Here is a 13,439-nt window from a genome sequence, read left to right as displayed (position 1 = left end):
AAAAGAGTTATGTCTCTATTTAAAATGAAGGTGAGTCTGATGAAAACAGAAAAAGGAAAATCAAACTAAGAGCAGAAATGGGGAAAGAGAAAAAACAGCATGAACAAGAAAATAGTTTGGAAGTATACCAGTTTAATTCATTAATAAAATTAATCTAAAAAGGTAAACACGAAATGATAAAAGAGCTTCCATTACTACAGAAGATAATTAACAGTGGGTGAAATTAAACTTAGCTACATGCTAGTAAATTATTTAATGTGGAAATAGATAACAATCTGTAAAATTAAAAAATAAAAACCCAGTTCCGCAAGAAAGAAAGCGTACTATCGATTATACGTAAGTTAGAGAGGAGATGCCACGTACATTGAAGCTGCAGGCCCAGCTGTTGATGTGACCTTTGCAGATATTATTTTCTGCAATAGGAACCCCATCCACACTGACTCTAATAGTGTAGGAATCTTCTGGCATTGCTCTGGAAAGCAAATGAAGAACACATAAGGAATGCAAAACTCTGTTATTTAATATATAGCATTAACGTACATGTCATTTTTGAAAAGAAGTGTCTGAAATTCTAATTGTTATACAATTAAATTCAATTTTATATTATGGAAAGAAGATGATCTCCATCCTGAACTCTGTACTGCAAATTCTAACATTATAGACCCCAGGCAAATGCTTATTCTGACTAATGCATTGGTGCTTATTGAAAAGGAAAACAAATGTAATAATAATCATTTAAAATAGTAACATATCATCTCGGTACAATTATTTTATGCTTTACTTTTTAAAAAGTTTTAATAATGTTTCTCCCTAAGTAAGCTGAAAAACAGCCTAATGTAGATGGAATCCTCTGAAATCTGGGCTACCTGTTTCAGTACTGAAAGTTGCCATTTACAATGATTAATTTTTTTCTCCTAAGTTGTTAATAACAAACATCAATTTGAGCTGATAGTAAAGAACTTGAAATGTCAATCTACAAAATGATCATCTTTAATCTTAATGACTATGTCAAGATTCTGAACAAAATTAATCAAACTGGACAGGAAGGCATAATTTTGATATTTTGAAGAGCATCATCACAATTTAATAGTGGCCATTTATCTTCTAAAAAAGATCAATAATGATAACAGCTTTAATAACCTGGGAAAGGATATAGTTTTTTTTTTGTTTTTTTTTTTGGCGGTACGCGGGCCTCTCACTGTTGTGGCCTCTCCCGTTGCAGAGCACAGGTTCTGTCTGGATGCGCAGGCTCAGCGGCCATGGCTCATGGGCCCAGCCACTCTGCGGCATGTGGGATCTTCCCGGACCGGGGCACGAACCTGTGTCCCCTGCATCGGCAGGAGGACTCTCAGCCACTGCGTCACCAGGGAAGCCCTAGAATGTATTTTTATCATGCCAATATGTGGAAAGAGTATTATAACTGAATATAATAAAGGTATAAAATAGTCTAAACATCATGAAATCAAAAATAATAGCTGAAAAAAATAGCTGATAATCAGAAAAACATTATTGTAATAGCCAGAGTGATAAAACTATTATAATACTAATATGCATAACTGTGGTTCTGATATGATGAAAATCATTTTATTAAAGATACTTTAAAACATACCTAGTATAGCATGTAATTTGAGTTGAATGACTTGAATCTTTTTCTACATCACAAGAAATTGATCGGAAAGAAGAAACTAATTGCACACTGTTTCCCAACTCAGCATTATCAACTCCATAGTTAAACTGGTTTGCTTGAGCAAAACCTGGAATAATGAAAGCACTCAATTATTATTAATGGAACTCTGTTTTCAAAGATCCAACACTTATTTCGTATTGCATCATTGAATAAATAATAAGAAATAGTACTGATGTCAGCAATTAATCTATTTCATATTCACCTCTATGATTGTAATCCTCTTTGGAAACATGAAAATTAGCCTTTAATTAATTTATTCATAAAAGCAATGCTTGAAAACTTATTATTTGTCAGGTTGTTAAGTGCATTGTAATCAAATGGCTTATATCCCAGTAATAGGGTGGCGAGGGGTGGAGAAACAGACAATATACAAATATATACCACCAGATGCTATGTCTAGTGGAGATAACTACTATGAAAACAGCAGGCTAAAGGGCACAGAAAGAGGAGACAAAGGGAACACGATTTTATAAGACATGGGGTCCTTACCTTGAGTACCTATAAAGCAAAATCTGAGGTAAGGACTTGCAAGTAGATAGTTTATTTGGGTGGTGATCCCTTAGGGACAAGAGAGAAGAAAACCTGAAGAAGAAAACCTGGACACCACTGAAAACAGCTGGGGTTCAATCTTGCTGGAAAAGACTTTTAAGGAAAATATAGACTGCCTCTCAGAAGCAAAGAATCAATGGGAAGAAGCATTTATTCATCACATCCTGTCCCATGAGCTGACAGTTCCCCGTGGGGGACATGGCTTTTCCTGCACTTTTAGGCTGCACATAGGTATATGCCATCTGGGTTCCAACGTCCCAAGTCACTGCATCAAAGAAGCCCTGGGACAAAGACATGCTGTGGGACCTGAAGGCTAGAGCTGGAAGCACAGATGGAGTCAAAGTACATGGGGAACTTTTTGCCACTTCTGTGGCTAGAATAAGAGGCGGGAACCAGGATGTGAGGCTGAGTAAGAAAGGCATCTGACACAGTTGATTCCTTGTACCATATAGATATGCTCAGGCCCTACTTTTAAGTACAATCCATTGTCAGGTCTACAAGGCAGTGGCCACCTAAGAGTTCTGCTAAAGATTTCATACAAGAGGGTTAGTGGGACATGCAACAGGCCACAGTAATACAACTGGTCCTGAGGCTATAATTAATATGCATGTCCCCTCTCTATCACCCATTGTAATTTCCCTAACCATTAGCCAGCACTTCAGCTAATGGAGTGATGCTAACCTTTGTCCTGATGATCTGAGCCCAAAGTTGCCTTGCCCGTGTTTGGTTGTGGTTGCCACCTATGCCTATTCAGTTATCACTGCACATGGAAGCCAAGAGATGCTCCAGGAATACCATGAATTCCAGACATACTGCTCCTTATCTGCATTAGGTGAAAGCAACCCTCCCTCTTCACAATCATCAGAATGGACCATCTCTACCAGTCTATTACTTATGTTTGCTCAATTCAAACTGATCGGTTAGTAGTGGTAGTTTCAGTTCAGTGGAACCCATATTGGGACCCCTGGCAGAAGCATCCTCTATCTGGAAACTCAGACCCAGAATCCAGCAGAACCTAAAATTGCAAGGGCAGAAAGCACAGATTCAATTTTTGGATCACTGGGAGTGATAATGACAGGGAATAACCCTTCACTCCCCGCTCCATGTATTCTATCTGTTGGGAAACAACAGTGTGGATCTGCCACTGGCTCAGTGCATATGGCACATGATGGAGCACAGCGTCCCACTCCACAGGATGTTGCTCCCAAGCTGGGTTCTTGGTCTTGCCTTTTGTAGGCTGTTCCATCATTCTATTAGGCCACATGTTTCAGGGTGATGCAGGGTTCATGGTCATGTGTCCATTATCACTACTTTTTCGCTATAAAATATGTTCCTTGTTCTGAGGCCCTGTTTTATGGCATCCCGTGGCAGTAATTCAGACAATGTATGCTCTCAGAAGATGAGGCTGGCAGAGGCATGGTGGAAAGAGAAGGCAAAATCCATATCTGGAATAGGTGTCAGTTCCAGAAACAGTGAATCTCTGCTTGTCAATGAGGGAAGGAGAGTGATGCAGTCGACTTGTCACTGAGTGGCTGGGTGTACTTCTTGAGGGACAGTCCCCATTGACAGTCAGTATTGGTCTCTGCTACTGACAGAACAGGTATTCAGCAACAGCGGTAGGTAGCTTAGTGTTGGTAAAAGGGAGTCCCTGGTGTTGGTCCATGCACAGCCTTCACCAATGGCCCTCTGTTCAGAGGCCCATTGCACAAGCACTCAGGTGGCCAAGGAGAGAAGCTCCTGAACAAGTTATCCAATCGACCTAGTTGTTCCATTTCCTCTGCTGGGGATACTCTCTTGTGGAAATTAACTTGAGACCTATAGATTTGCATGCTCACTGTCGTGAGTGCATTCACCAGTCTCTTTCCAAGACTTTCTTATTTCTGATTTTCCAATCTTGTACTAGTCAAGTCATCTGCCACAGCCCAGGAGCTGATGTATATCTTTACCTTGGACCACCTTTTCCTCCTTATAAAGTTACTGACCATGTATACTACTCACAGCTCTGCCTACCAGGGAAGCTGACATTGAAAGTAAATTAAGAGCCCAGGGAATACTTTGCAACATTTATGATATCAGAGGTGATGCCAAGAAGGCACTTGTCATAGATGGTCATGGAAGCTTTTCAGAAGGAGTAAGCCATGAGAATATCTATGGGACGTACATTTTAGTTAGAACAGGGTGTTCCAAGTCCCTGTGGTGGGAGCATGTTTGTGGATTCAAGGCTTAACAAGTGTGGTTGCATTAGTATGAGTCAGGAGAAACAGTAGGAGATGAGATTAGAAATGGAGGCATTTCGATTGTTTTTATGAGTGTGGAAACATTGGAGGCTTTAAAACAGAGAAGTGGTATTATCTAACATATATTTTTCAAGATTCACAAGCTGCTGCTCCAGAAATAGAATGGGGCAGGGTGAGAATAGACGGGGGGCAGGGGTGAAGATGCTGTTTCAGTGAGCAATGTATAAATGACTGCTTGGCATGGGTTCAAGAGAAGATGGAGGAAAATAAGTAAAGAGTACAAATACTGGTAACCTTTAAAAGAGTTTTACTGTAAAGGGAAGCAGAGAAATGGAGTAGCTGAAGGGGGCGGTGTGGACCAAGGGGACAGTTGATGATTTTGCTTTTGCTTTTTTTCAGGTGGGTGAAATAGTATGTTTGCATGCTGATGGGTATGATCCAACAGAAACTGAGAAATGGATGATGTGAAACAGAGCAGAAGATTATTTTAATCTTACTATAAATATATGAAAATTCAAACTAGATTTGGAAGTAAACATCAATTATTTTTATGCCACATAAAAGTATTTTAACAACAAGGTCCTACCATACAGCACAGGGAACTATATTCAATATGCTGTGATAAACCATAATGGAAAAGAATATGAAAAACAATGTATATATACATATATATGTATAACTGCATCACTGCTGCACAGCAGAAATTAACACAACATTGTAAATCAGCTATACTTGAATAAAATAATTTTTAAAGTATGTTATATTGCTGAAACCACATTCAATTCTGAAATAAACCCAAGAAATAAAACCTATGAGTAAGATAATCAGATAATGTTCTATTGATTAAATCCTAAAATTAAGTATTCTAATAAAAATGTTAAAAAGGTACTTAATACTATTCTAGTATGCACAGTGAATCTACAAAGTTGTCTAGGTTATAACATATTTTTTGAATAAAGTCAAATTAGTAAATAAACATGTTTTGTCCAGATTACTTCAAAATCTAAAATTCCTAAATTCTGAGTTCTAAAAATATGTGCATTTTTACATATTATTTTTCTCTGAATATCACAAATTCTTAAGATTAAGAAAACAGTATAGCCACATTGATGACTAAAATATTTTTGAAATTATGAAACATTTTCTTTTACACTAAAAGATCTGCATCCATGTCATTAATGTAAATGTATAAGCTATGTAACTGTCATAACTTAATTAGCTACAGATCACATTGTCCCACAGTACAATAATAAAATCAGCAGGAAAAAAAGGTTAACCCAGAGAGGTACACTAAACTCTTTAAATCCTAAGTATTTACATTATTAATGTTAGAAAAAAATAAATATTAGGTATTTACCTTAAATTGTCAGTAGTTTTCAAGTATGTTTCAACAAAACAATCACCACTACAACATGTGCTCACATTAACCTTTACTAGTTAAAGTGGTTGAACTGGGGTTGCCAAAGGTTTGTGGTGTGGCTTTTTAAATTACTGAACATTTTCAATGTTCTACAAAGGTCTATGAGACAACATGAATACTGCCTGGTTTAACACAGGACTGGAAGTAGGGCTTCGCTATGCCAAATGTTCATCAAATGCCATAGCCCTGTGCCACAGCTCTGGTTAACACTGCATGTTAGGTGACAGTGTTGTGTACAGGAAAGGGCATTTGGACCCTGACATCCTGGGTTAGAATCCCAGCTCCAGTGAACTCCTTGCTGTATGAACTTGAGCATTAGTTTTAGACATAAACTCTCTCAGTCTTAGTCTCCTCACCAGGAAAATGACCATAATAATCTACTTAGCAGGAATTATCAGGAAGACTAAATGAGAATTTATATATAGTACTTAACATGGTCCCTGGCTCACAGGTTAAGAGCTCAATTAATATATATCCTTATTATATAATAAGTCACAAAATAGTTATTATTAGTCAGTATTAATATCGTTTTTAAAAAAATAACAGAACAAATAAGTGGGTGGCCAGGATTCGAACCCAGGTTGTAGATGCCAGCTTGGCATCCCTGTGATATTCAGAGAAAAGTAATATTTAAAAATGCACATTAGGGGCTTCCCTGGTGGCGCAGTGGTTGGGAGTCCGCCTGCCGATGCAGGGGACACGGGTTCGTGCCCCGGTCCGGGAAGATCCCACGTGCCGCGGAGCGGCTGGGCCCGTGGGCCATGGCCGCTGGGCCTGCGCGTCCGGAGCCTGTGCTCCGCAGCGGGAGAGGCCACAGCAGTGAGAGCCCCGCGTACCACAAAAAATAAAAAAATAAATAAATAAATTCTACATACAAATACTAATCAAAAAAGAAATAAAGAGGTCCTTAGAAATTAAAAATGAAAACAGAAATTTATAAAAAAAAAAAAAAATGCACATTACAAAGCTATTTCCAGTTATCCAACGTAACTTCCTCCAGACCCTATGTTCTTAGCTCCTCTCCTATTCTTTATACATAGAAGTAAGCAGAAACTCAACAAAAGATAGGGATTTTAATAAATGCTGCTCTCTTATTCTAAGCTTAAAACTTAACCGAACAGGACTCATCCAGCAATAGGCTAATGTACAAACATACCAATTGAACATGTGAAACATATTTGCATTGAGTTTGCAGTATTGAATATAGGAAGGCAGTTACTGCTGAAATGGAATTGTGAAAAGATACATGAAAACACAGAAAAGCAAGCTATTTGTAAAACCACTCTTTCCTTTTGCCAATTTCTGCTTATCTTTGGCGTTCACGTTGAGTTTGGAATACACAGAAGGGCTGCTGGCAACTAACTAAAGAATAGAAAGTTTTACTTGTAGCGTGGCTCAGGAAGTGATACATGTGTTTGTTTTCCTATTAGGCATATGTCACATCAGTGATATGGTAACAGCAGATCTGTTCTTCAGCATTCCTAAGAAAAAAACAATTAAAAAAGTAATGCCAACAAAAGATGATATATATTGTTTTTAGCTTAGGAGTTGTTTTAATATTATATGTGTATGTATGTATATATACACATACATATATGTGTCTCATATATATGTGATATATATATATCTATATATATTTCCTGGGAGTAAAATATATAGGAAAATATGAACCAAATCAATAAGATTTGTAAATATTCTCATTATAAATTTTAGTGAAAATAAAAACTACAGAAATATTTCTAATTTTGTAGCTAGCTCCAAAGAGTTAAAAAGCAATAGAAAGGAATCACCTTTAAAAAAATAATTTTAATTTAAAAGTATAATTCTAAATAAATAATTGGGTATAAAGAAGATAACTCTGGAAGTACTCCAAAGCACAAAGATTACAGGAAGGGATGGGTGTACCCTGGAAACAGAAAAGGTCGAGGCTTCAGATGGAAATTCCTGATATGTTGATGTATTTTTTTCCTTTTGCAGAAAAACTGGAGACAGAATTTGCCAGGCACCCAAACCTGGGTCTCCTGATAGCAGCCTGTGCTGCTATCACGAAAAATGCATGTGTTGTCAAAGCCAGCAGTTGCCATGTACAATGCAGGCTGTTTTGGGTTTCTCTGGTTAAAAAAAAAAAAGCAGGGTTGAGAGTGTATAAACCTACTTAAAAGCTGTAACATTCAAAACAATGGGAAAAAATGGTGCAGTGTGACGGAGCATAACTTCTAAAAAATGAAACCATCTGTATAAGATAAATGCAAAAGAATAATATGAAATAGCTCTAAATTATGGAGCAGATATGTATAGGTGCCTTAGATACATCATCCTTTTCAATATTCATAATAGACCCAACAGGTAGGAATTAATATCCCATTTCACGGATGAGGAAGCTGAGGCTTAGAGAAGAAACTTGTCCCAGTCCCCCAGTGGGAGTGGCAAAGTTGGAGCTGAAAGCCAGTCGGACCCGACTAAAGTCTATATGCTTTCCATAATATTGCAAAAATTACATAACTCACCACTTCAGTTAAACAACAATATATGTGCTAGACATTGTAATAGGGAAATAGCTAGAAAAAAAAGAACCAAAAGTAAAAAGTTATTCCTTCCGGCTCACAGATTTTTTTTTTTAACAAAGATAAATATCAAAGAAGACAATTGAGAAATACAAGGCATGAATATAAAGTAATAAACACAATAAAGTTAGAAACACTCCAGAACTTATCAAAATGATAACACTCCTCATCCAATCAGTCATCTTAGAAGGAAATACAATGATTTCCACGGTCATGCCACTGCTCAAAACGCTTTTTTTTTGTTTTTTGTTTTTACGGTACGCGGGCCCCTCACTGTTGTGGCCTCTCCTGTTGCGGAGCACAGGCTCCGGACGCGCAGGCTCAGCGGCCATGGCTCACGGGCCCAGCCGCTCGGCGGCATGTGGGATCTTCCCGGACCGGGGCATGAACCCGTGTCCCCTGCATTGGCAGGCGGACTGTCAACCACTGCGCCACCAGGGAAGCCCTCAAGACGCTTTTACTTGGGCAGCATAATTGTAAAATTATACATAATACATAATATTTACATAATTGTAAAATTTTACCTTTGGCTCCTGAAGATAGCCTTTAGAACAAAGTAATGCAGTAGCAAGTTTTTGCCTGTAAAGTTTCATTAGGTGTGAAAATAGACAAAAGACATTTGAATACACAAAAACATTAACAATAGATCTTTCAGAGGGTGGAATTTCAGAGAACTCAAGTCAAATATTTATTTTACATTTTCATTGTGGCCTTTATAAAAATAAAAAATTTTAAAGTCATAGGGGACCAACATGTAGGTGATCTAGCATTTACAATTCTATTTAGAAAGTGTTCTTCTGTGATTAATAAATTATCTCTGTATTCAATTCTAAACATGGAGTATGAGTCAGACACAGCACTGATGGATGATGTGAATGTAGTTCCTCCAAATAAACTTTGTTCAAGTACCACATTCATGTAGCTTTGGAGGTCTGGTGTGTTTTGTAAATTCATTATCATTACTTTACACACATTCTGTATATATCATGGGCCCCCCAAACAGTATTTAGACTCAGCCTCTTAGAAAGACATAAGGTATCACAATTTCAGTCCCTATAGTGTGTGGTTAAAGCAAGAAGAGGGAAAACACATCAGGGTGGGGTGCAGGTACCTGCAATTCAAATAGGATTTAACTATTCTATAATTCTTTGCCAAAAGCATCCAGAAATACAAACTGATGGGAAAACTAGAAAGTCACTGTGACACTTTGTGCTTCCTAAGTAAGAGGATTACTCCTGAGCCTCAGAAAGTCTACCAAAGAGCAAAGATTATAGCTAGGTTAATAAGGATGTTCTTCCAAAATGCCTTAAGAATGGAATGGTTTGTTTTGTTTTTTCCTATTTCTAACTAGGGATGCTCTGAGTTTATGTACCTAAACTCAAGCCATGGTTCCTGGATCAGAAAAAGTGCAGGTCTTGAGGCAGAAGGAAATAGCTGAGCAATTTTATTGTTTTGTTTGTTTGTTTGTTTTGGACATTTCTCTCATGGCATTTAAATCTCTGTTAGAAACCCAATAGCTTTCAAACACACTATCTAACCAAATGTTAACAGCAATATACAATATAAGGGAGCTATGGATAAAGACATTTTTAAAAGTCTTTAACAAACATTGTCTCCAGGTGTCTAACTCTAAAAAAACAAAAACACACTTTAATCCAAAACATATTGTTCACAATTTAGAGGCTCAAACCATTTCAAGTGTATCATTGAGATTAAATTCTACAGAAATTTTACTTAGAAGTATTGAAAGACATTTCAATACATACAACAGAATTATTAAATATCTTGCTTTGTCAATTTTCTGATTCCAAAAACTTCTCACTGTTCTTCTTATTTTAAAGACTAAATAACAGTTTTTATTAATATTCTTAAAAAATTTTTCTTTCCCATCCTTCAAAAATTTGTAAGCATCTGAATACTACTATCATTTAGATCGTAAAGGCCTAATGGCTAAAAGAACCACATATTTCTATTTAATCCTAGGAATAGTTGCTTATTAAATATATTCCCTAATTGCCTACTTTGTTTTCATCCCAAGACGAGGGAAGGAGAGTTATACATAACCCATGTTTTGATGAAGTATATGATAAGGATTGGGTGGCAGAAGAAGGGATCCAAAGCTTTGCTTTCAGTTGTCTTTCTCCATTCATTACCATTCTATTTCTCTATCATACCCTCCTACTAACATCCTACTCCCAGAACCCCCCAAAATGTTATATTTAATATAAACATAAATGTTATTAGACCCATGAAGAACAAAGTAAGTAACTGCAGAGTTGGGTTAAAGATGTTTCTTTCAATTCAATCATTATATTCCAGACCTTGGAGTTCAGCAAGTAATTATGATACAAATTCAGATGGTCAGGTTGATAGAGACTTTCAGGGTTTTTTTTAGGTGTCAAAGAGGATAGAGTTTCACTACTCTGGCCAAATGGAGAAGCAACTCTAGTGGATTTTTTTTAAAAAACCGTAAATCTAAATGTAAAACAGCCTTTGAAATACCTCAACCCTGATGAAAAAAAAAAAGGCAACAATACCTTCTCCTTTGATAGTCAGCCTTGTTGCTCCATTTATGCTGCCATATTTAGGTATTATTTCTGTGACTTTGGGAATTATTTTAGAGCCATCTGAAAGATATTAAAGTACAATAGAAGTAAAAGCATCAAGTACTTCATTTCAAGCACCAAATTTTGTACCACAAATTACAATGGTGTAAGAAAAACATCACGGAGATTATAGGACAGAAAGTAAGTACACCTAGGTTTTATTTTTGGTTCTATTACTAACCAGTGACTTGACAGGGAGTCAGTCATTAACTTTGTTAATACTCACTGGCTTTATGCAAAGCACTGTCTTACATGCTACAAAGAAGAGGAATAATACATGATCATTTTCATTATTCTTACCTATCATATTATAAAACATTTATTAGACCCTTAATTTCATGTAGTGCTCTGCTAGCTGCAGTTCCGTAACTACAGCTATCAGCCCACACAGCAGCAGACAGCGCTGGAGAAATAGCTCTGTGGAGAAATAGGTCATTATCAAAGCCCATAAGAAATGCAAAGCCAGGTAAATTGAAAGAATAGTCTAGGTACAAAAAAGGAATGTTGTGTTTTAAGAAGTAATTGTTTTCTGTGACAGAGTAAGACTTCAGGGAAGATCAGTTCTGGGACCTTTTTAGCCTTCTGATGACAGTGAGTTTTTTTTTTTTTTTTTTTGACAGTGAGTTCTTAATGTAAAGGTCACTAATTCATTCAACAAACAGTGTTAGGTTCCTGGGCATTTAAAAATCTGTGACAGTCCCAACTTTCCAAAAGCTCAGCTTAGGGAGCCCAGAGTGACAGAAGAGAGCACAGGGGCCACGTGACTAAGAAGGGGCATTTCATCCACACTGCTTCTTGAAAGAAGGGTGTTCCTGCTGCATCTGGGAGAGCAAACATGAATTAGCTAGACTGGACCAACTACGGGAAAGACAGACTTCTAGACAAAGAGGCGCCTCTGCAAACACAGGGGTGAGTGAGCAGCTTCTTTGGTGAACTGAAATTAATGCTTCAAAATAACTCAAAGTTACATCATGGCTAAAAGGATTTATTTTCTGCTTAAACTGTACAGATCTGGTAATTATTAGATCCAGTAACAAATTCTCAGGATAGGTGGAAAGATTTAAGTGGGAACACAAAGAAAAGCCACCTAAATTGTTTGAAACGGATGAATGAGAAAAAGGTAAAGAAATTATGATTGAGTTCATTCCTGCCTGAGAAAAGTTTAGTGTGGACTTCACCTACAATAGCAAAAGCTCTCCAGCATAAAGATGACTACCCCCCAGACCCAAGGACTCTGCGCTGTGGGTCTGTCTTTGGCAAGAGCTCCAAGGCTGCTCATGCTGCCGGCACATTTGTAACTTCGAGCAGCCCACAGCCAAGAGTAGGAAACTCCAGCGAGGGAGCTGGATCCTATCTCGTAGAAGCGCGGTTCCTCACCTGTCTCAGGTTCATCCTCCCCGTTATCTCCACGGACAACTCCAATTTCTTATCTTATCAGTCTCTTCCCAGCCCTCTCTTGGGTATTACTTTGAAGGCCCTGGGCAGCTGCCCTTGGAAATGACTGACACCCGCCACAAAGACCCATTCCTATCTTACTGGGAGACCCTGTCCTCCCTTCAAAGGGGAAGGGACCCAACAAGAGTGAGAAAAGGGAGGAGTTGGGTTGCGTCCCCAAGCCCCAGCCAAATTTCCGTCTCTTTTTCAACTGAGTGACCAGGGATGGAGGGGGTGAGGTTCCATAATTCAAGCAGCAACCCTCGTGGCAAGGGTTTAACCTAGTCCCCAGGATCGCCATGCAGCCGCACGCTCAGCCTCGTCCCAGGGCCAGTGCCAGACGGTGCAGCCTCTCCCGCGACCCCGGCAGCGGGGGTTGTGTCTACAGGGACCTCTCCGGCTTGCCTCCCTGGCGTCCCAACTGGGTTACCTGTGCGGGGGTCTGCGACGCACAGGAGCAGCCCCCAGAGGGCCCACGTCCCCCAGAGCCACAGGTGTCTCATCGCGGCGCCAGTTCCGCAGAGCCTACGCCCGCCGCTCGCTCGCAGCCGCCGCCAGCGCCCCGGCTCTGCTGGCTAGCTCGCCCGCCGCGTCCCACGCGCGCAGGCGGACTCGGCCGCCCCAGGGCCGCCCCGCCCTCGCCCGCCCGGGCGCCCCCTGGCTTTACGCGCAGACGCACGCCCCCCTCACCCGGGAACGCAGCCGGCCCCGGCCCCTCAGTAACCATGGAACCTCCACACTCAAGAGTTGGTTGCTAACGCCCCACGGCTGCCTCCGCAGGTGTAAGAGCCCCACTTTTTCTTGGCGAGAGAGGTCAACAGGCAAGTTTGCCGACAATCTCGCCTTTTCTGTCCTCCCTCCCGTCCTTCCCCTCCTCTCACCCCCTTCCTTCCTCCCTTCCTTCCATTCTCTCTTCTTCTTCCCTCCTCCCCGCCCCCGGCC

The 13,439-nt window shown here is 39.4% G+C and overlaps 1 protein-coding gene across 1 annotated transcript in view; it reads right to left on the bottom strand.

Moving 5' to 3' along the window:
- The window catches only part of PKHD1L1 (PKHD1 like 1), a 156,342-nt gene extending 143,342 nt beyond the window's left edge, over positions 1 to 13,000 (bottom strand). The window contains exons 1-4 of the mRNA XM_032610093.1: positions 12,928 to 13,000; positions 10,995 to 11,084; positions 1,610 to 1,754; positions 364 to 472 (exon numbers count right to left, since the gene is read on the bottom strand). Coding sequence (XP_032465984.1) covers positions 364 to 472; positions 1,610 to 1,754; positions 10,995 to 11,084; positions 12,928 to 13,000 — 417 coding nt within the window. The remainder of the gene's footprint in view (positions 1 to 363; positions 473 to 1,609; positions 1,755 to 10,994; positions 11,085 to 12,927) is intronic.
- Between the last annotated feature and the right edge of the window lie 439 nt (positions 13,001 to 13,439).

The sequence above is a fragment of the Phocoena sinus genome, chromosome 17, assembly GCF_008692025.1.
Source record: "Phocoena sinus isolate mPhoSin1 chromosome 17, mPhoSin1.pri, whole genome shotgun sequence".
NCBI classification, from domain to species: Eukaryota; Metazoa; Chordata; class Mammalia; order Artiodactyla; family Phocoenidae; genus Phocoena; species Phocoena sinus.
Note: the sequence above shows the minus strand (reverse complement) of the source record. Positions and strands in the feature narration are given on the sequence as shown.